Genomic DNA, 23,120 nt, shown 5'->3' with positions numbered 1-23,120 from the left:
TGAGGTACCTGTTGTAATACGCGTGTGTGTGTGTGTGTGTGTGTTTGTAGTGAGGTACCTGTTGTAATATGCGTGTGCTTGTGTGTTTGTAGTGAGGTACCTGTTGTAATACGCGTGTACTTGTGTGTTTGTAGTGAGGTACCTGTTGTAATACGCGTGTGTGTGTGTGTGTTTGTAGTGAGGTACCTGTTGTAATACGCGTGTGTGTGTGTGTGTGTGTTTGTAGTGAGGTACCTGTTGTAATATGCGTGTGCTTGTGTGTTTGTAGTGAGGTACCTGTTGTAATACGCGTGTGCTTGTGTGTTTGTAGTGAGGTACCTGTTGTAATACGCGTGTGCTTGTGTGTTTGTAGTGAGGTACCCGTTGTAATACGCGTGTGTGTGTGTTTGTAGTGAGGTACCTGTTGTAATACGCGTGTGCTTGTGTGTTTGTAGTGAGGTACCTGTTGTAATACGCGTGTGCTTGTGTGTTTGTAGTGAGGTACCCGTTGTAATACGCATGTGTGTGTGTTTGTAGTGAGGTACCTGTTGTAATACGCGTGTGTGTGTTTGTAGTGAGGTACCTATTGTAATACGCGTGTGCTTGTGTGTTTGTAGTGAGGTACCTGTTGTAATACGCGTGTGCTTGTGTGTTTGTAGTGAGGTACCTGTTGTAATACGCGTGTGCTTGTGTGTTTGTAGTGAGGTACCCGTTGTAATACGCATGCGTGTGTGTTTGTAGTGAGGTACCTGTTGTAATACGCGTGTGCTTGTGTGTTTGTAGTGAGGTACCTGTTGTAATACGCGTGTGTGTTTGTAGTGAGGTACCTATTGTAATACGCGTGTGTGTGTGTGTGTTTGTAGTGAGGTACCTGTTGTAATACGCGTGTGTGTGTGTTTGTAGTGAGGTACCTGTTGTAATACGCGTGTGTGTGTGTTTGTAGTGAGGTACCTGTTGTAATACGCGTGTGCGTGTGTGTTTGTAGTGAGGTACCTGTTGTAATACGCGTGTGTGTGTGTGTTTGTAGTGAGGTACCTGTTGCACGTGGAGGGCGGTGCACAGGGAGCAGATGGCCTCGGCGTCCTGAGATGTCTTCTTCTTGACTTGCAGCAGCTGGGCGGCCTGGATGATGGACTCCAGCGTGGCCGCTGCCTTGCTTTGGTTCAGGTTATTCCCCCTCAGCCACTCCTCCATCTGACTGATGTTGTATCTGCACAGACACAGGGACGCTTGATGTATTACTTGACTGTTGGAGAGTAGCTTATAGTAGCTGTACTCGTCCTGACTTGACTGTTGGAGAGTAGCTGATAGTATCTGTACTCGTCCTGACTTGACTGTTGGAGAGTAGCTTATAGTATCTGTACTCGTCCTGACTTGACTGTTGGAGAGTAGCTTATAGTATCTGTACTCGTCCTGACTTGACTGTTGGAGAGTAGCTTATAGTATCTGTACTCGTCCTGACTTGACTGTTGGAGAGTAGCTTATAGTATCTGTACTCGTCCTGACTTGACTGTTGGAGAGTAGCTTATAGTATCTGTACTCGTCCTGACTTGACTGTTGGAGAGTAGCTTATAGTATCTGTACTCGTCCTGACTTGACTGTTGGAGAGTAGCTTATAGTATCTGTACTCGTCCTGACTTGACTGTTGGACAGTAGCTTATAGTAGCTGTACTCGTCCTGACTTGACTGTTGGAGAGTAGCTTATAGTATATGTACTCGTCCTGACTTGACTGTTGGAGAGTAGCTTATAGTATCTGTACTCGTCCTGACTTGACTGTTGGACAGTAGCTTATAGTATCTGTACTCGTCCTGACTTGACTGTTGGAGAGTAGCTTATAGTAGCTGTACTCGTCCTGACTTGACTGTTGGAGAGTAGCTTATAGTATCTGTACTCGTCCTGACTTGACTGTTGGAGAGTAGCTTATAGTATCTGTACTCGTCCTGACTTGACTGTTGGAGAGTAGCATGTAGTATCTGTACTCGTCCTGACTTGACTGTTGGAGAGTAGCTTATAGTAGCTGTACTCGTCCTGACTTGACTGTTGGAGAGTAGCATGTAGTATCTGTACTCGTCCTGACTTGACTGTTGGAGAGTAGTATGTAGTATCTGTACTCGTCCTGACTTGACTGTTGGAGAGTAGCTTATTGTATCTGTACTCGTCCTGACTTGACTGTTGGAGAGTAGCTTATAGTATCTGTACTCGTCCTGACTTGACTGTTGGAGAGTAGCTTATTGTATCTGTACTCGTCCTGACTTGACTGTTGGAGAGTAGCTTATAGTAGCTGTACTCGTCCTGACTTGACTGTTGGAGAGTAGCTTCTAGTATCTGTACTCGTCCTGACTTGACTGTTGGAGAGTAGCTTATAGTAGCTGTACTCGTCCTGACTTGACTGTTGGAGAGTAGCTTATAGTATCTGTACTCGTCCTGACTTGACTGTTGGAGAGTAGCTTATAGTAGCTGTACTCGTCCTGACTTGACTGTTGGAGAGTAGCTTATAGTAGCTGTACTCGTCCTGACTTGACTGTTGGAGAGTAGCTTATAGTATCTGTACTCGTCCTGACTTGACTGTTGGAGAGTAGCTTATAGTATCTGTACTCGTCCTGACTTGACTGTTGGAGAGTAGCTTATAGTATCTGTACTCGTCCTGACTTGACTGTTGGAGAGTAGCTTATAGTATCTGTACTCGTCCTGACTTGACTGTTGGAGAGTAGCTTATAGTATCTGTACTCGTCCTGACTTGACTGTTGGAGAGTAGCTTATAGTAGCTGTACTCGTCCTGACTTGACTGTTGGAAAGTAGCTTATAGTATCTGTACTCGTCCTGACTTGACTGTTGGAAAGTAGCTTATAGTATCTGTACTCGTCCTGACTTGACTGTTGGAGAGTAGCTTATAGTATCTGTAGTTTCTCCTGCAAAAGCCTCTGTACCCCTTTCCACCAACTGGAAAGTAGTTCTGGTTCTGGGCTGGTGCTATAGCTGGTTTGCAGGTGGTGAAACTGTGAATCTTAGAACCGGTTTCTTTTCCACGGGTGATGGCTGGATAGAGAGCCACATAATTAATGGGCTAATATGGCTAGGCCATAAATGTTATAACGCATTTCAGGAAAATCGTTATTCATGATGTCAATAGTTCTTCTTGGTGTGTGTTTCAAGATGGATCGGCTGGGTTGCAGACCCCTGCCGCCTTGGGGCGGTTGCGTAGACGAGCAGGGGAGAGACCCGGCATGACAACCGGGGGTGGACTGCCCTCCCGGCCGTTTCACCGGCTCCGTGCTCTCGCCGCAGTGAGCACTCAGGTCCACGGTCCTGGGAAGCAGCGATGTCCGGGCAATGGCCGCTGTAACCTAGATTTCCTTTCCTTTCTTTTGTAGGCTGCTTTATTGATAGACAGACAGTGTGAGAGAGACACTATGGGAGGGAGAGAGAGGAAGAGATGCAGCAGCAAACAACCACGGGCCGGATTAAAATCCGGGTCGCTGCAGGAAGGACTGAGCCTCATATGCTACGCGCTCTACTCAGTGAGCCATCGGGACGCCCCAACATAGATTTACATTATATTTGCATTTGTACCATCACCCCCAGCCCCTGGTGGAAGCAGTTCTTTCCTCTAGTCCAGCAAAGAGTTGGTGCCACTCTGGAACCAGCTTTCCTGGCTGAGAGCCAGATCTTTGGCTGTCCAAACGCAAAGAACTGGTTCGAGATAAGGCAGCGGCACCGAACCGGCCCTGGAACTGCCTTGGTGGAAACGGGTTCTGTGAGCGTACCTGAGCTGCATGCTGGGGGGGGGGGTTCTGTGAGCGTACCTGAGCTGCATGCTGGGGGGGGGGGGTTCTGTGAGCGTACCTGAGCTGCATGCTGGGGGAATGAGCGTACCTGAACTGCATGCTGGGGGGGGGGTTCTGGGAGCGTATCTGAGCTGCATGCTGGGGGGGGGGTTCTGTGAGCATAGCTGAGCTGCATGCTGGGAGGGGGGGTTCTGTGAGCATACCTGAGCTGCATGCTGGGGGGGGGGGGGTTCTGTGAGCATACCTGAGCTGCATGCTGGGGGGGAAGGGGAGTTCTGTGAGCATACCTGAGCTGCATGCCGGTGCTCCAGGAGCAGACGTCCTTGCGGAGCAGCAGGTTGTTGAGGGTGATGGCGTTGATACAGTGGAAGAGCTGGCGGACCACCTGGCCCACGATCTCTGGGTCCAGGCCGTGCTCGGCCATGATGCTGTGGAACTGGCCCAGCTGGCGGATCAGCGCCTCCAGCGTGTAGCTGCTGGGCCCAGAGCCGTCCTGGTCCATGCTGGACGAGCGGTTCCTGTAGCCCATGGGCTTCACCCCGGCCAGGCTGGGGATGCTCTCGCTCTCCAGCATGGCCGACACTGCCCGGGAGGAGAGGAGGAGTTAGGACTGTGACAGGTTTATCTCTACATTATAGGAGGAGTTAGGACTGTGACAGGTTTATCTCTACATTATAGGAGGAGTTAGGACTGTGACAGGTTTATCTCTACATTATAGGAGGAGTTAGGACTGTGACAGGTTTATCTCTACATTAGCTAGACTCATTCTTTTTAATAATAAACATTTTCATATTGGCTGCTATTAATACAAGAAAGACCCAGGTTTTACACCAGAGTGTTAAAAATGTAAGTTCTCCAACACTGGATTCACAGTACTGATCCTTCTGTGACTTTTCCAAAAAATATTTGGTCTGTCTGTATGCTTGTGTTGAGCAAATCCCCCCACCCCCACCCCCACCCCCAACACACACACACACAGGATTTGCACGCACGCACGCACGCACCCCCCACACACACACACAGACACGGGTCGCATGCACGCACCCCCCACCCCCAACACACACACACACACACACACGGGTCGCACGCGCGCGCATTTGCAGATTGAACCCAAAGCTATGAGTTATGGGTGTTGAAAAGCCCATGGTGGCCGAAGCCACCTCTCTTACCGATCATGGGCTGCATGATGGCCTCGGCCACCTTGATGAGCTGCTGGTAGATCTGGATGGAGAGGTCGCTCAGCACCTGCCTGTACTCTGCCAGGTCAAAGTTCTTCAGGCAGTGCTCGTTCTGCTTGGCCGTGTTCTGGGTCATGAACACCTGGACAAAGAACAACAGCACAACTTTGTTTATGAATCAAAAGCTACAAAAACCTCTTATGGTAGAAAAGATATCCAGGGAACCAAGGAAGCTCTTAAAAGGCTGCGTTCTACTGCATGCAGTACAGTGACTGTCAAGCAAGTACCTGATACTACCCCACATAAAAAAAAATCACAACTATCCCTTTAAATTAATCAGGGTTTGTCTTTCTGTTGCTCTTATCGCTCTCCAAAAGAAGGAAAATGGAGCCCTAAAAAAAATCTAATTCAAAAGTTGATTTACAAAAACTCACTTTCCACAATATTTACAACTCACCTCATCACCGCTGTATTGCTTGAGACAGTGGAGAAGACGACTGGTGTTGGCCAGCCAGAAGGAGGCCATCTCAAAGTCGTCATTATTTTTCTGCAGAAGAATTGAGAAATATTAGCCTAATAACCTCAGCCCTAATGAGAAAAAAAAAACGTTTGGGGGGAAAGAATGTACATGAATAATCACAAAGGTAGATTTGTCAGAAGACAAACCTTGAGCACTTTCTTGATGGCGTTGATGCTGGAGGTGAGCAGAGCCTCCACTTTGCGGTCATCGTTGATGTAGTCCGCATGGCGGATGCACATGAAGAGGATGTATGCCGGCAGGCAGGGGACTGTGGCTGACACAGCGTTGGGCCGTATGTCTGAAAACAAAACGGCATCAGATGAAATAACCACACAAGACGCCTTAAAAGAAAACTTGAAATCAGGCTTGACAAGCCATGTCTTACCAGTAATGAGAGTTTTGACCAGCAGGGCCTCGTCCTCCTTGAAGTACTCCAGCATCCCCTCAAAGTCCTTCTCTTTGCGCTGGACCGTCACCTGGCGGCTCAGCTCAGGCTTGGCCTTGGGCTGAGCTGCAGCTGTCTGAGACACTGCAGAGAGACAGCACGAGACAACGGTCAGGACTGACCCTCTCATCCAAATACAAGAGACACTACAGACACTGCAGAGAGACAGCACGAGACAACGGTCAGGACTGACCATCTCATCCAAATACAAGAGACACTACAGACACTGCAGAGAGACAGCACGAGACAACGGTCAGGACTGACCCTCTCATCCAAATACAAGAGACACTGCAGACACTGCAGAGAGACAGCATGAGACAACGGTCAGGACTGACCCTCTCATCCAAATACAAGAGACACTACAGACACTGCAGAGAGACAGCACGAGACAACGGTCAGGACTGACCCTCTCATCCAAATACAAGAGACACTACAGACACTGCAGAGAGACAGCACGAGACAACAGTCAGGACTGACCCTCTCATCCAAATACAAGAGACACTACAGACACTGCAGAGAGACAGCATGAGACAACGGTCAGGACTGACCCTCTCATCCAAATACAAGAGACACTACAGACACTGCAGAGAGACAGCACGAGACAACGGTCAGGACTGACCCTCTCATCCAAATACAAGAGACACTACAGACACTGCAGAGAGACAGCACGAGACAACAGTCAGGACTGACCCTCTCATCCAAATACAAGAGACACTACAGACACTGCAGAGAGACAGCACGAGACAACAGTCAGGACTGACCCTCTCATCCAAATACAAGAGACACTACAGACACTGCAGAGAGACAGCACGAGACAACGGTCAGGACTGACCCTCTCATCCAAATACAAGAGACACTACAGACACTGCAGAGAGACAGCACGAGACAACGGTCAGGACTGACCCTCTCATCCAAATACAAGAGACACTACAGACACTGCAGAGAGACAGCACGAGACAACGGTCAGGACTGACCATCTCATCCAAATACAAGAGACACTACAGACACTGCAGAGAGACAGCACGAGACAACGGTCAGGACTGACCATCTCATCCAAATACAAGAGACACTACAGACACTGCAGAGAGACAGCACGAGACAACAGTCAGGACTGACCCTCTCATCCAAACACAAGAGACACTACAGACACTGCAGAGAGACAGCATGAGACAACAGTCAGGAGTGACCATCTCATGCAAACACAGGAGACACTAAACACCTGAATGGCTGTAGTTTAACATTCATACAGTAAAAGGCCGTGTGTCCATATAGCATTTTATGTGTTTTTTTTGTGTGTGAGGAGAAATGCGAATCAACGTCAGCAAATCGTGAGATGAACAGCTGCTAGCTCAGTAATCAGCTGGTTAGCTCTTCTAACAGACAATACAGTGTTGTGGAACAAGCAAAGGCTTAGCACATATTTATATCTGCCTATATACAATCTGCCTTTACGATCGCTGTTATAGTAACATCATTTAACTGATTACAACATCCTATTATTACTCCACCGGGCTTTCTCCATATTTGTTGTTGTTGCTATGGGAAACACCTTCTGATCGTGAAAAGTGGTTTCTGTCACGCGGCACTTTTCGTAAAAGTTGAACATTTTCTCAACTTTTGAAAGCGCTCCGCTCTGACGGGGGAAAGGGGGGATGGGGGACGCTGGCTGTAGCACTTTTCTGGAGCGTCCGCCTTTTCTGCACCGTGCGTCCGCTTCCCGTTCCTTTTAACGAGGAAAGGCTGCTGGAACTCAGACACACAGCCTAATGCTGTTCATTAAAGCCTGCTGCTCGTCACCTTCTAGCTCCTGGACCTTCTTCATGTAGATCCTCAGCTGCTTCTTCAGCTTCCTCTCATTCTTCTCCAGCTTCTCTACCAGCTCTTTCAGGTCCTACAAGGAAGAAAACACAACAACAACAATAACAATAGTATGATCATTCCAGTGTGTGTTTGGACGCTTGTGTTGCTCGTGGTATAGCAGAGTCTCTCTGACCAGGTTGTCGTTGGTGAGGCGGGTGATCTCCTGCTGGACGCTGTAGTCCACCTGGGCCTCTGGAGACAGGGACATGGTGTAGTTCAGGAGCTCCTGCTTCTTCTCTATGTCGTCTTTCAGCAGCTCGATCTGAGTGTGAAGCGCTTCCAGCTCGTCCTTATGCTGCCTGGACTGGGACTGCAGCTGGGCCTCCAGCAGCCTAGGAGGACCACCATATCATTATGGTCATCATACCATCATATCATTCAGGTGTCTAGCAAAGACAACCCCCGAGAGAGGGCCAACGTCACGCCCTCTTCCAGGTTCGGCATGGGGCTTAACGCATTTCATTCCCCATTCATTTTCCCATAGACATCTTGAAAAATACATATAAAGTGATTCCACTATATTCAGAATCAGGAGAGACCAGATGACAATTCACTCATAGCACCCCCACACACACACACACACACACACACACACACACACCTTATTTCTTTAGTTTTTGGTCGCTCCCTCCCAGCTGCTGTCGCTGTGTCCTTGGGCAAGACACTTAACCCTCCTTGCTCCCGATGGTGTGTAGGTACCCTGCGTGGCAGCCTGCCGCCATTGGTGTATGAATGGGTGAATGTAGACTATCTACTGATTGTAAAGCGCTTTGGATAAAAGCGCTATATAAATGCAGGCCATTTACCATTTACCATTTACCAAGTGAAATGTTCTTGGTCTCTCGTGATCCTGAATATAGCTGAACCGCTTGGTTTGACCTAAAAAATGATTTTTCAAAAGGTCTATGGAAAATTCAATGGTGAATGAAATCCCTTAGGCTCCATGCCGAACCCGGAGGAGGCCGTGACTTTGGCACTCTATAGGTATTTCATTTTTAGCACAAGTGCATGGATCACTTATTCAAATAGAAAACATCTTCTCTCATTAAACTATCCTTCAAAGGTGAAAAAATGAAAGTGAGCAGAAGGAAGAAGAGAGCAGACGTGCAGCAGAAGAAATGGGGAGCAGACAGAAACCTGGCCACTTGTTTTAGACCCTGGTAGGCCAAACCCAGCTCTCCATCTTCATTCAAATAAGCCCATTCCTGAGCTCTACTGGTGTCCACCGGCAGAGGAAAGCAGAGAGAAGGCAAAGAGAAAGAGGGGGGAAAGAAGAGAATAGGAGATTGTGAGAAACGTTGTAAACGACAGAGCAGAAGCGGTCAGCAAGTCAAAAGATTGGAGCCCAAAACCCAAGAAGAATTCAGAAACGATTCATGCTTTAATATCAATTTCGCCGTAGCTTATGATTCATTTTCTTCCAGCCCCTCTAAGTGGATGATAGCGCACACACTGTTTTGGGATGCAAAAGGCTTATCCAATATTGGATCAGTTATGATATTCAACTAATACACAGGGTGATAATGATCATATGAGCAAAACAAAAAAGACTAATCTGATCACTGGCATGAATGTATCCAAGACCCCCCCCCCCACCCCCCCACCCCCCCCCCCGAAAGTGCAAAAAATACATTGATAAACAGCCATGACACCTCGATTATGCAATTAACTTGTTTTTGAATCAAATGCAATGCATAAACTCCAAAAGGGGTTTATAAGACAGGGCAACATTTAGTCATAGTATGTATACCTGCTGATAAGAGTGTCCTGCAGGGTCAAGGTGTCACTATGAGAATTAGTATATCATTTATTTAAACGCTGATAAAAAGATGAACTATAGAGACAGACAGACTAACTAACTGTTGGAGGATTATGCTACATGTAATGTCTCTGAGAGCCATGCATTTAGATGGCAGACTGAGTCTGGTCTGCACACAACTCAATCATATCTATAGTATCTGTTAATATGAAAGTGACTGTCATTTAAATGCATTTCTTACCGTCAACAAATACTATATGAAAATAACAATATCAGCAATGCGTTTGTTCTCTTCGCATTACTTTCTGACTTCCCACATACCATTTGTAGCTGTCAACCCGGAAGTCTTTGGCTCTAATTGCACGCTAAAAACCTTTAAATACAGCTCACGCTAACGCTAGTTTCAATTGTAAAAATCACTCATTGTTACCACGAAAAGTCAGACTGTTATAATTCAGTTATTACCCAATCAAATTCAAATGGGAACAAATTCTTCATTATGCCGGGGACTATTTTCAGTCCTACGGAACTACTTTCCTGAGATTGTAAACATGTTTACAGATGGCTTAATAAGTTGTGTGAGGAAAAATCCGGCTGGTTCGGTGCATCGTGATGATCAAGCTGCGCAGAACAGCATGGCTCTGACACGTTTTCATAGTTTTTACAATGGAGTTCTAGGGCTGCTGGGACATGGAGTTCTAGGGCTGCTGGGACATGGAGTTCTAGGGCTGCAGGGACATGGAGTTCTAGGGCTGCTGGGACATGGAGTTCTAGGGCTGCAGGGACATGGAGTTCTAGGGCTGCTGGGACATGGAGTTCTAGGGCTGTTGGGACATGGAGTTCTAGGGCTGCTGGGACATGGAGTTCTAGGGCTGCTGGGACATGGAGTTCTAGGGCTGCAGGGATGCGTGATTTCTAACCCCACATAGGATAAGCAATAACCACGCCCTGTGGCGCGGGCCGGGATTGGCCAGGAGCATTGAAGTTTGGGACTAAAGCACCTGGGTTTTTTCATCTTTTAAAATAAAGATGTTTAAAAAACTATTGCTTGTTACATTTTCAGTGCTGTACCTTTTCTCTGGGTAAGAATTGAGCTTGAAATTAATGATACATTATATTATATGAGCTGAACGTGAACACAACACCGTTTATATTATTGCAGGTTTTTGTAGATTGTGTACATTGTGTAGATTCCAATTATTATGCTTATTATTATTATTACTATGCTAAGGAAGGTAGGTGACCATAATTAATTTCAATGTCCGCTCTCAATATCGCTGTCTGTTCTCAAGAGCTATTCAGTTGGTTCATGAAATCGCTGGGCTCAGCTGCCTCCAGTGTTGCTCCTGGCCAATCCCGGCGCCACAGGGCGTGGTTATTGCTTATCCTATGTGGGGTTAGAAATCACGCTGCAGGGACATGGAGTTCTAGGGCTGCTGGGACATGGAGTTCTAGGGCTGCAGGGACATGGAGTTCTAGGGCTGCTGGGACATGGCCTCACCGGGCACCGGCTACATGGACCAGACTTGTTGGCAAAACCAAATCATGGCTGACTTTGTTATTTTCATAGGATTTGTTGACGGTAAGTAATGCATTCAAAAACACCCGCCTGATCCTTTGAAAACAGGATGAAGTGACACTCACCTCTTCGCCTCTTCTTTGTCAAGGGGCTGTTTGCTGTTGGTCAGTTCAGGCAGGTTATTACTTTCCTGTTGAAAAACGGACAAATCAAATCATGTAAACAACAATTCAGGTGTTTTTTAAATCACTCGTGCCTTGATATGAGCTAATAAATAAATAAATAAATAAATAAATAAATAAATAAATAAATAAATAAATAAATAAAATGATAGACCCCATATTATCAGGTGATGTTTTTAAATTAAGGTATTTGGTGGCCTTTTTGTGTTGGTGTATTGGTGCTTCCACTGTATTCTGTATTCTACTTCATCTTTCATAAAACAACCTAACCTAAGTATGGCATCAAAAGTCTTGAAAACCAAGAAAAAAACAATTGATGATGAAGCCAGGACAACTTCTAAGGTGCCACTTTTTTCTATTCAGTCATTTCTACATCTGAATGAATATGTCCTCAATGTCGTTCAGCCTGTGTGTGTGTGTGTGTGTGTGTGTGTGTGTGTGCGTGCGTGCGTGCGTGCGTGCGTGTGTGTGTGTGTGTGTGTGTGAGAGAGAGGAGCTAACATCTTTCCAACACAGCCTTTTGATTTTTGATGGGACAGTTATGATTCGGGCTGAGCAACATATCAATATTATATTGATATCATGATATGAGAATAGAATATCCTCTTACATTTTGGATTATGGTAATATTGTGATATGGCGTAAGTGTCGTCTTTTCCTGGTTTTAAAGGCTGCATTACAGTCAAGTACAGTCTTGTCTCTTAATAAAAGTGCTTGTAACATCTCACCATGTGGCTTTGACTTACAACTGAACATTTAGCACACTTTGTAGAAAATAGCAAGATATATACTATATATTGTGTATCGCCATTCAGCCTAAAAATACTGATATATTCAGCCCTAGTTATAATGATATTCTTAAACAGGGCGGTTACATCACTTACAGGTGCTTTCAATCACTGAGGCATTTGACCCAAATTAACTAACAACTAAATAGACCTCCGATCAACCCAGCTGCCCCACAAAACACACACATCAGCAGACTTGGATTAAAAGGACAATAAGTCACATTTCTACACACACGATCCTTACTATAATTTGTTCCATTCTAGATTGAAAAAGTGAAATACATGTAGAGCAGATGTTTCCTGGACTTACTATATGACCATTCTTCTCTTGCTGTTGGGCGATGCTGATGATCTGGGTCCGGAGGATAAGCACTTCCTCCTTGCGCGCCTCCAGCTCCTCGCTGGCGGCTTTCAGCTGGCTGAGCAGAACGTTGTAGCCGTCCTGCAGCTCGTTGGGGGCGCTGTTCTGGGAGGCGCGGTTGGCGATGGTCTTCCTCAGCTCGTTCAGGTCGTTCTTCAGTTTCTTGTTCTCCGATTCCAGCTCCTGTCTCTGTAGGGACACGGTGCCAGAGTGAGGATGGTTAAAGAGTGTCTCTGTAGGGACACGGTGCCAGAGTGAGGATGGTTAAAGAGTGTCTCTGTAGGGACACGGTGCCAGAGTGAGGATGGTTAAAGAGTGTCTCTGTAGGGACACGGTGCCAGAGTGAGGATGGTTAAAGAGTGTCTCTGTAGAGACACGGTGCCAGAGTGAGGATGGTTAAAGAGTGTCTCTGTAGAGACACGGTGCCAGAGTGAGGATGGTTAAAGAGTGTCTCTGTAGGGACACGGTGCCAGAGTGAGGATGGTTAAAGAGCACTGTCTCTGTAGGGACACGGTGCCAGAGTGAGGATGGTTAAAGAGTGTCTCTGTAGGGACACGGTGCCAGAGTGAGGATGGTTAAAGAGTGTCTCTGTAGGGACACGGTGCCAGAGTGAGGATGGTTAAAGAGCACTGTCTCTGTAGGGACACGGTGCCAGAGTGAGGATGGTTAAAGAGTGTCTCTGTAGGGACACGGTGCCAGAGTGAGGATGGTTAAAGAGCACTGTCTCTGTAGGGACACGGTGCCAGAGTGAGGATGGTTAAAGAGTGTCTCTGTAGAGACACGGTGCCAGAGTGAGGATGGTTAAAGAGTGTCTCTGTAGGGACACGGTGCCAGAGTGAGGATGGTTAAAGAGCACTGTCTCTGTAGGGACACGGTGCCAGAGTGAGGATGGTTAAAGAGTGTCTCTGTAGGGACACGGTGCCAGAGTGAGGATGGTTAAAGAGTGTCTCTGTAGGGACACGGTGCCAGAGTGAGGATGGTTAAAGAGCACTGTCTCTGTAGGGACACGGTGCCAGAGTGAGGATGGTTAAAGAGCGGACTAACGAGATGAGATTAATAGAGAAATCAGCCCAAAAGCTTCTATCCAAGATGAGTTTTCAAGAGCTGATTGCTCCAAGAACACAAGAACATGCAATGCAATGACTTTTGACCTTGGTGGTTTCTAAAATGGTGTGGGAGAACTTAGCTTCAACTGATCACGCAGTATTTGAGGAGTGATGAAATGAACTATGACTGGAGTCAAACATATTTCATCAGCATACTAACTGGGATCATGTATAGTAAGAAACTCGCATGCTCTATGAAACATCCAACAAAATGTTACGCCTAAGTAAGTAAGCTAGTAAGCTATCTTCTTATTGCAGGTGGAGTAAGCTATCCTCTGATTGCAGGTGGAGTAAGCTATCCTCTGATTGCAGGTGGAGTAAGCTATCCTCTGATTGCAGGTGGAGTAAGCTATCCTCTGATTGCAGGTGGAGTAAGCTATCCTCTGATTGCAGGTGGAGTAAGCTATCCTCTGATTGCAGGTGGAGTAAGCTATCCTCTTATAGCAGGTGGAGTAAGCTATCCTCTTATAGCAGGTGGAGTAAGCTATCCTCTTAAAGCAGGTGGAGTAAGCTATCCTCTTATAGCAGGTGGAGTAAGCTATCCTCTTATAGCAGGTGGAGTAAGCTATCCTCTTATAGCAGGTGGAGTAAGCTATCCTCTTATAGCAGGTGGAGTAAGCTATCCTCTTATAGCAGGTGGAGTAAGCTATCCTCTTATTGCAGGTGGAGTAAGCTATCCTCTTATAGCAGGTGGAGTAGAGGATCTTATAGCAGGTGGAGTAAGCTATCCTCTTATAGCAGGTGGAGTAAGCTATCCTCTTATAGCAGGTGGAGTAAGCTATCCTCTTATAGCAGGTGGAGTAAGCTATCCTCTTATTGCAGGTGGAGTAAGCTATCCTCTTATAGCAGGTGGAGTAGAGGATCTTATAGCAGGTGGAGTAAGCTATCCTCTTATAGCGGGTGGAGTAAGCTATCCTCTTATAGCAGGTGGAGTAAGCTATCCTCTTATAGCAGGTGGAGTAAGCTATCCTCTTATAGCAGGTGGAGTAAGCTATCTGTATTCTGGGCTGCTTTCACTACAAGTTTCAATCTGAGTGTTTTGGCCTCCAGGGTTATGCACATCATAGAAGTAAAAAACGTTTCATTTCATAAAGTCGTTGGTTTCTTTCAATGAGAAGTACTAAACAATACAGACCTAGCACTACATTTCTTTGCTTTGCCTCTGAGGTACCTCTGAATGGCAGTCAACTGTTCAACTCTGAGCGCCCCCTGCTGGTTGGGTGCCATTGTTGACGGCACATCATGCTCCCACACCCGTGGGAGCACCGGCTCATTACATTACATTACATTATGTCATTTGGCAGACGCTTTTATCCAAAGCGACTTACAAGAACACATTTTTGTCAGCAATCAACTATGCAACACAGTCTATGACAGCTACAACTTCTGAAGGAATAGTGGTAAAGTTTAGTTTAGTTAGTGTTTTCTTTTAGAGAGAGAGAGAGAGAAAGCAAGATGTTAGTTCAACAAGGGCCCAGATGGAGCCTGAAAAGGTGAGTCTTTAGTCTTTTCCGAAAGATCGGCAGTGATTCGGCCGTCCTGACCGAAGGTGGAAGCTCGTTCCACCATTGGGGTGCCAGGGACGAGAAGAGTCGCGAACGGGATGAGCGCCTTTTGAGCCCCCGTAGCGGAGGAGGGGCGAGGCGTCCTGCACTGGTGGAGGAGCGGAGGGAGCGGTGAGAGGTTTGGAACCTGACCATAGATTGTAAGTACAGAGGAGCTGTCTGGTGTACTGGCCTGTAGGCCAGCGCCAGCGGCTCCTCTGAGATAGCTCGGAGGCAAGGCAAATAATCTAATGCTAGGCCTGTACATCTACAAAGCTGTTAAGGATGACACATCGCAGACACAGACGTACTTCTAACGTGGTCTTTCATTGTAAATGAATAAGAATCCACTTCTTAAATGAGCCAAGATTCCAAAATGTGGTAATATCACATTTGCCTACAGCATTTCATAAAGATAAAACACAAACATAAAGATCTGTGTGTGTGTGTGTGTGTGTGTGTGTGTGTGTGTGTGTGTGTGTGTGTGTGTGTGTGTGTGTGTGTGTGTGTGTGTGTGTGTGTGTGTGTGTGTGTGTGTGTGAGAGAGAGAGAGAGAGAGAGAGAGAGGAACAGATTTTGTACCTTGAGACTGTTGTATGCCAGATCTGCAGTGTCCTGCTCTGAGGTGGGGCTCCTGGACTCCGTGCCCTGAACGGTAATAAACAGTACACAATTAATGATTCTCTTTATGAAGCAAAACCATGATATTTAAGCTTCTTCTTCTGTGTTTTAGGGCGGTTGGCATCCGTCGCATTACCGCCACCGACTGAATTGTATCATCTTCACAGTGCTAACTATTTACGGTGTCCACCACTTTCTCAGCTGTTCAGGGGGAAACACTGACATACTTCTATTCTACTATGTATACGTTTAAATGTAAAGATATATTCTTCTTCTTCTTTAGTAAACCGGATATTCAGGTATGTTGTGACAGTTTGTTATTGTTGTAAAGTTAAAACCGTCTATATAAACATGCACAAAGTATAGACAAAAAATACAAAGTGCAAAGCAAAATTAAACATTCAGACACACATACCAAAAAAAAAAAAAAGTGAGAATGAAAAATTGGTAGGGAGATGTTGAGAACAAAAAATCAAAAATGCATCAAAATCGCAACATGGCCCACTGCAACCTTCAAATTGCCACAGGGGCAATATTTGAGACTTGATTGTGTGAAGTGATCTGAGATGAGAGGTGGTACCTTGTTCTTGGCCAGCTCCTCCATCTTGTCCAGATTGCCTTGCAGCCTCTTCCTCTCCTGCTCCAGCTCTCTGACGCGCTTCTGCAGCTTCATGAACAGACTGATGTCCATCGCAGCCTTCTCCATGCCCATCTCCTGCAGGGGGCGCACAAGGTGAGACTGTAGCAAACCCAACCATTATCAATGACACACAGCGTTTCACCTCTATTGGCTATAGAGAGCCAAAGTGGAACGTCACTTCCTGCTTCAGCACTGTACCAGAGATTTTCATCCGCCATTTATTTTCCCATAGACATTTCGTAAAATGCTTATAAAAATAGTTTTACTTGTTCAAACCAAACGGTTCAGATATTTTTAAAAACCGGAGAGATTGCATGACATTTCACTCTGACCAAAACGTAAAAAAAGGCGGGTTTAAAGATAATATTTTTTCGATGTTTTTTTTTTTAAGTTTTGGTCCGAGTGAAATGTTCTATGGTCTCCCCCGATGCTATATAGCTGAACCGTTTGGTTTGACCAAGTAAAACTATTTTGATAAACATTTTACGAAATGTCTATGGGAAAATAAATGGGGGATAAAAATCTCTGGTACAGTGCTGAAGCAGGAAGTAGGCGGTCACTTTGCCTCTCTATTCTGGGAAAGAAGTGCAAACTCCTTTATGCTCGTAGTCGCAGGCATCATCACAGGTGTGTTACCTCCACCAGCTGAATGGAGTCCTCGGTGTCTCCCACCTCTGAAGTGGAGATCGAAGGGTAATTGGAGTCTGACTCCAAGCTGCTCTGGTTGGATGGGTTCCTCGTGTGGCCGGGGCGGAACTGGAGGATCATGGGAGGCAGCGAATCACTTGACATGAACTTGGACTCAGTGTTATATAGCTACCTCCAGGGTTCCTACACATTTTCCATTTCAAAAGTCCATACTTTTTCAGACCCAAAATTCTAGACTTCTCGGTAGATTTTTCAGACCCTATTTGACAGCTGAGTACAAGTACAAATAGCTAGACGTTTATTATGTAAATAATGGTTTTGAAATCCAACTGTTAACCTGGATGTCACATTCTGACTATGTACAGTGCAGAATGCTATTGGGTTGCCAAATAACTGTCAGAAGATTGTAGCTAGGTACTGTAGCTTATGCAAATCAATTAACACCAAACCCAGACAAGTTCAATGCACAGCATTTTGTTCAAGCTGCAATGCTAAAGCAATGAACGGAGAAAGTTGGACGACATTCTACTGTCCAACATCCCTGCCCAAAGAGGAAGTAAACTAACTGCTACTACCTCGACTCATATTATTTTACCTTAACATACTGAATAAATACGTATTATATTATTGTTCCCCCCAGATTATTTTTGTGTCTTTATAAATCAGAAGCGAACATGAGTTGGAATAAAAGTGTAACATTTTAATTTTCATGGCGTCTGTGCAAAGTTGTTTATGCACTCTATCCATGGTTTCCTTACGGAGAAAAACTGGTCAGTTTATATTTCTGATAAGGACATCGCTGCATAACTCATACATGTTCAGACAAGCTTAATATTTGGTTCTTTGTGATGCCAACTCAAAGATATTGCCACAGTTTCTTTCTAACTAATGTGGTTGTGTATGTCTGGATTTGGCACAGTTATAAGGCACTTGGGGCAGGCAGAGCAGGCTGTGCCGTCCAGGCGTCCAGGCAGCTCTGTATTACTTACTTCTTGTCTTGCTTTTGATGACATCAAGCTGGCTCTGGCACTCTCTCTCTCTCTCTCACACACTCACACTCACACACACACACACACACACACACACACGCACACACACACACAGTGCTAAACATTTTGGCTGCACTGGCTGCCTGCTCCCAAGGCCATGAAAAATATGTTTTTCTTCTTCTTCTTCTTCTTTTTGAAATTCAGAATTTTATATTTTAGAAAACAGAAAAGGGTCAATAATCTGGAAATAAAAATATTTTTACATAGTCTCTTTCCCCCCCCATACTTATCCAGACCTGGAAATGACTAAAAACCTAATTCCATACTGCGCAGGAGGAACCCTGTACATGGCTTGTCACAGTTGAACCCAAACTATTAATTCACTCATACATTGTAATATATGATCTCTAACGGTGATTACCTTGACCATACTTGGTAATATATGATCTCTAACGGTGATTACCTTGACCATACTTGGTAATATATGATCTCTAACGGTGATTACCTTGACCATACTTGGTAATATATGATCTCTAACGGTGATTACCTTGACCATACTTGGTAATATATGATCTCTAACTGTGATTACCTTGGCCAGAGTGACGTCCTCCTGCAGGTTGTCATATCTCTGCTCCAGGCGTGAAAACTCCTTGAGCAGATTCTGGTAGCGCTCCCTCTCCTGGTCCAACTCCGTCTGCAGGCACACAGAGCTGCTCTCCTGGTCTGAAACACATCAGTTACCATCATACTCTGTCCAGTAACACTGGCCCCTTCACGTCTGGTAGTCTTTTGCACGTGGACATTTGGCTTGACATTTTTCACATTTGCTCGTAAAGGAGATTTTTTTTTTTTTTTGACAACCCGCACCTTATTTTCTGTTCCAGGCCGTTGCGACGTGCATTCTAACTCATTACTGCCTCAATCTGAGAAATTTCTGTTCTGGCTGACTTGGTTAAGATTAAAAAAAACTAGCTGAAAATAAGTTCCAGGTCATAAAAAAACAACAACTGAATTCTCATTTACTGTGTTCCCAGGAAAGCAACAATATAACATCAAGAGAGAACTGTCAGCATATAAGCCATTGCCATCACCTCCCTACAGCACAGTTTCATGTAGCCTCTCTGAAACAGTGCTGTTTCCGACATTATCCTGATAGATGAGGAAATATTTAGCAATATTTGCTCTTTCCTTTCCTTTGGTATATTCATAGAGGTCTACTGTGTATCAAACCCTTTGATAGATTCAGGGAGGTCTACTGTGTATCAAACCCTTTGATAGATTCAGGGAGGTCTACTGTGTATCAAACCCTTTGATAGATTCATGGAGGTCTACTGTGTATCAAACCCTTTGATATATTCAGGGAGGTCTACTGTGTATCAAACCCTTTGATAGATTCAGGGAGGTCTACTGTGTATCAAACTCTTTGATAGATTCAGGGAGGTCTACTGTGTATCAAACCCTTTGATAGATTCAGGGAGGTCTACTGTGTATCAAACCCTTTGATAGATTCAGGGAGGTCTACTGTGTATCAAACCCTTTGATATATTCAGGGAGGTCTACTGTGTATCAAACCCTTTGATAGATTCAGGGAGGTCTACTGTGTATCAAACCCTTTGGTATATTCAGGGAGGTCTACTCTGTATCAAACCCTTTGATAGATTCAGGGAGGTCTACTGTGTATCAAACCCTTTGATAGATTCATAGAGGTCTACTGTGTATCAAACCCTTTGATAGATTCAGGGAGGTCTACTGTGTATCAAACCCTTTGATAGATTCAGGGAGGTCTACTGTGTATCAAACCCTTTGATAGATTCAGGGAGGTCTACTGTGTATCAAACCCTTTGATAGATTCAGGGAGGTCTACTGTGTATCAAACCCTTTGATAGATTCATGGAGGTCTACTGTGTATCAAACCCTTTGATAGATTCAGGAAGGTCTACTGTGTATCAAACCCTTTGATAGATTCAGGGAGGTCTACTCTGTATCAAACTCTTTGATAGATTCAGGGAGGTCTACTCTGTATCAAACCCTTTGATAGATTCAGGGAGGTCTACTCTGTATCAAACCCTTTGATAGATTCAGGGAGGTCTACTGTGTATCAAACCCTTTGATAGATTCAGGGAGGTCTACTGTGTATCAAACCCTTTGATAGATTCAGGGAGGTCTACTGTGTATCAACCCCTTTGATAGATTCAGGGAGGTCTACTGTGTATCAAACCCTTTGATAGATTCAGGGAGGTCTACTGTGTATCAAACCCTTTGGTATATTCAGGGAGGTCTACTGTGTATCAAACCCTTTGATAGATTCAGGGAGGTCTACTGTGTATCAAACCCTTTGGTATATTCAGGGAGGTCTACTGTGTATCAAACCCTTTGATAGATTCATGGAGGTCTACTGTGTATCAAACCCTTTGATAGATTCAGGGAGGTCTACTGTGTATCAAACCCTTTGGTATATTCAGGGAGGTCTACTGTGTATCAAACCCTTTGATAGATTCAGGGAGGTCTACTGTGTATCAAACCCTTTGATAGATTCATGGAGGTCTACTGTGTATCAAACCCTTTGATAGATTCAGGGAGGTCTACTGTGTATCAAACCCTTTGATAGATTCAGGGAGGTCTACTGTGTATCAAACCCTTTGATAGATTCAGGGAGGTCTACTGTGTATCAAACCCTTTGGTATATTCAGGGAGGTCTACTGTGTATCAAACCCTTTGATAGATTCAGGGAGGTCTACTGTGTATCAAACCCTTTGATAGATTCATGGAGGTCTACTGTGTATCAAACCCTTTGATAGATTCAGGAAGGTCTACTGTGTATCAAACCCTTTGATATATTCAGGGAGGTCTACTGTGTATCAAACCCTTTGATAGATTCAGGAAGGTCTACTGTGTATGAAACCCTTTGGTATATTCAGGGAGGTCTACTGTGTATCAAACCCTTTGATAGATTCAGGGAGGTCTACTGTGTATCAAACCCTTTGGTATATTCAGGGAGGTCTACTCTGTATCAAACCCTTTGGTATATTCAGGGAGGTCTACTGTGTATCAAACCCTTTGATAGATTCATGGAGGTCTACTGTGTATCAAACCCTTTGATAGATTCAGGGAGGTCTACTGTGTATCAAACCCTTTGATAGATTCATGGAGGTCTACTGTGTATCAAACCCTTTGATAGATTCAGGAAGGTCTACTGTGTATCAAACCCTTTGATATATTCAGGGAGGTCTACTGTGTATCAAACCCTTTGATAGATTCAGGAAGGTCTACTGTGTATCAAACCCTTTGGTATATTCAGGGAGGTCTACTGTGTATCAAACCCTTTGATAGATTCAGGGAGGTCTACTGTGTATCAAACCCTTTGGTATATTCAGGGAGGTCTACTGTGTATCAAACCCTTTGATAGATTCAGGAAGGTCTACTGTGTATCAAACCCTTTGGTATATTCAGGGAGGTCTACTGTGTATCAAACCCTTTGATAGATTCAGGGAGGTCTACTGTGTATCAAACCCTTTGATAGATTCAGGGAGGTCTACTGTGTATCAAACCCTTTGGTATATTCAGGGAGGTCTACTGTGTATCAAACCCTTTGGTATATTCAGGGAGGTCTACTGTGTATCAAACCCTTTGTTCAAAGAAATTGAGAAAGAGCAGAAAATGGAAGAGCATTGTTGATTTGGAAGAGAAACAATTGTCTGGTGTAAACATCGTAGTTCAATAGCTTTCAGGCATAATACAATGCTGCTTCTGCACCATAAAGACAATGTATAGCTCTAGTAGTATAATTCACTCTAAGGGGACCACTGAGCTATACAGTAGGAAGCATCAAGCCAATATTAAGGTCATAACTTCTCTTTGACGTTGGCTTCACCAGCACAGAGTGGAAACCAGTTTGAATCAGTCCATTGGAAGCCATTCAGTGCCAAGTACTAAATATCACACTAATACACAACATGGGTCTTATATATATAAAACGGCAATTCACTTCATTTGGGTATGACTCGTGCTTGTCAGCTAAAGCTTTAGATAAGAATTTAGTGGCAGGGTCTCTAGTGGCAAACAATGGTACTTTTCATAGACCACAAGTAGAAAAAAGAAAACCATTCACATTGCTGTGGCGAAACCTGATGCAGTTCCTAGCGACTCTGTCCTATTTCCACACACAGAAAGCCTCTTGTGTGGGGGACCAAACCATCCCTCCCCCCGGGGCAGGGGATTCAGACCCAGAGTATCAACGGGCAGATCAGTGACAGTGGCACAGTTGGTTTACATTCAAAGTAAAACTCACCTTCAGTGCTCTTGGAGTGCTGAAGAATCCTCTGGTTCATCTCCTCCTTTTCACTTTTCAGCATGGAGTTTTCCCTCTCCAGCTCCTCCACCCTCTAAAGCAAAACACACAAGAAGGTGTTGTTCAATAATAAAAAACCCTCGAGGAATATTGATAATATAAAAAAAGGAAATGACACCAAGAGTGGTCTAGAGAGTTCATGGGCAAGAAATGTGATTTATCCATTTAATTTTCTCTACAGTACAGGAGATACTTGATTTTTTTTCATTATATACTTTAGAAGATCATTAAGAGGGACTCCTGGGTGTCAACTGGATATATATATATATATATATATATATATATATATATATATATATATATATATATATATATATATATATATATATATATTATTAATTAATACACAGGACAAGATGTTACTATCCCTTGTGCCAAAATCCGAGGAAAAACACATTTAGAAGCCCAATCCAGAATAAAACAAGCTAACAGGCTAACAAACTAATAAACAAGACACAAAATCACCAGTTACCTACCCTAGCCAACAGCAGTATGAAGCATGTCATTGGGGTTTTCAAGTGGGCACCTTCCTTCACCGACGTTTCGTTAAGTTAGGCCCACGACACCTCAAGAAGGCTTAACGGTGTAATCCAGCGTCCTGGAAACACCCCCCCCTCCATGCTACCACCGCACAACTGCATATTACCTCACTATCTAAGCCTAGCTATCCAGGTCGGTTCGGTATGACATTCCTGACTACACCACCACTGTCAATGATTCAGCCCTGTTGATGCGGACCGTCAATCATGACCAACAACAAACAATCCCTAACTACACCACCATACACACACCATATGTGTGTATATATATATACACACATATGGATACGAGTTGATTGTGAAATCGA

The 23,120-nt window shown here is 44.7% G+C and overlaps 1 protein-coding gene across 1 annotated transcript in view; it reads right to left on the bottom strand.

The window, feature by feature from the left end:
• myo5b (myosin VB) overlaps window positions 1-23,120 on the bottom strand; it is a 101,739-nt gene that overhangs the window by 4,078 nt on the left and 74,541 nt on the right. Inside the window, exons 23-37 of the mRNA XM_083639363.1 lie at window positions 22,214-22,307; window positions 18,515-18,648; window positions 16,925-17,044; window positions 16,229-16,363; window positions 15,610-15,675; window positions 12,327-12,566; window positions 11,172-11,236; window positions 7,902-8,100; window positions 7,706-7,799; window positions 5,849-5,992; window positions 5,610-5,761; window positions 5,401-5,490; window positions 4,935-5,085; window positions 4,053-4,347; window positions 1,015-1,189 (exon numbers count right to left, since the gene is read on the bottom strand). Coding sequence (XP_083495489.1) covers window positions 1,015-1,189; window positions 4,053-4,347; window positions 4,935-5,085; window positions 5,401-5,490; window positions 5,610-5,761; window positions 5,849-5,992; window positions 7,706-7,799; window positions 7,902-8,100; window positions 11,172-11,236; window positions 12,327-12,566; window positions 15,610-15,675; window positions 16,229-16,363; window positions 16,925-17,044; window positions 18,515-18,648; window positions 22,214-22,307 — 2,154 coding nt within the window. The remainder of the gene's footprint in view (window positions 1-1,014; window positions 1,190-4,052; window positions 4,348-4,934; window positions 5,086-5,400; window positions 5,491-5,609; window positions 5,762-5,848; window positions 5,993-7,705; window positions 7,800-7,901; window positions 8,101-11,171; window positions 11,237-12,326; window positions 12,567-15,609; window positions 15,676-16,228; window positions 16,364-16,924; window positions 17,045-18,514; window positions 18,649-22,213; window positions 22,308-23,120) is intronic.

This window comes from Poromitra crassiceps (assembly GCF_964638095.1).
Source record: "Poromitra crassiceps genome assembly, chromosome: 6".
NCBI lineage: Eukaryota > Metazoa > Chordata > Actinopteri > Beryciformes > Melamphaidae > Poromitra > Poromitra crassiceps.
Note: the sequence above shows the minus strand (reverse complement) of the source record. Positions and strands in the feature narration are given on the sequence as shown.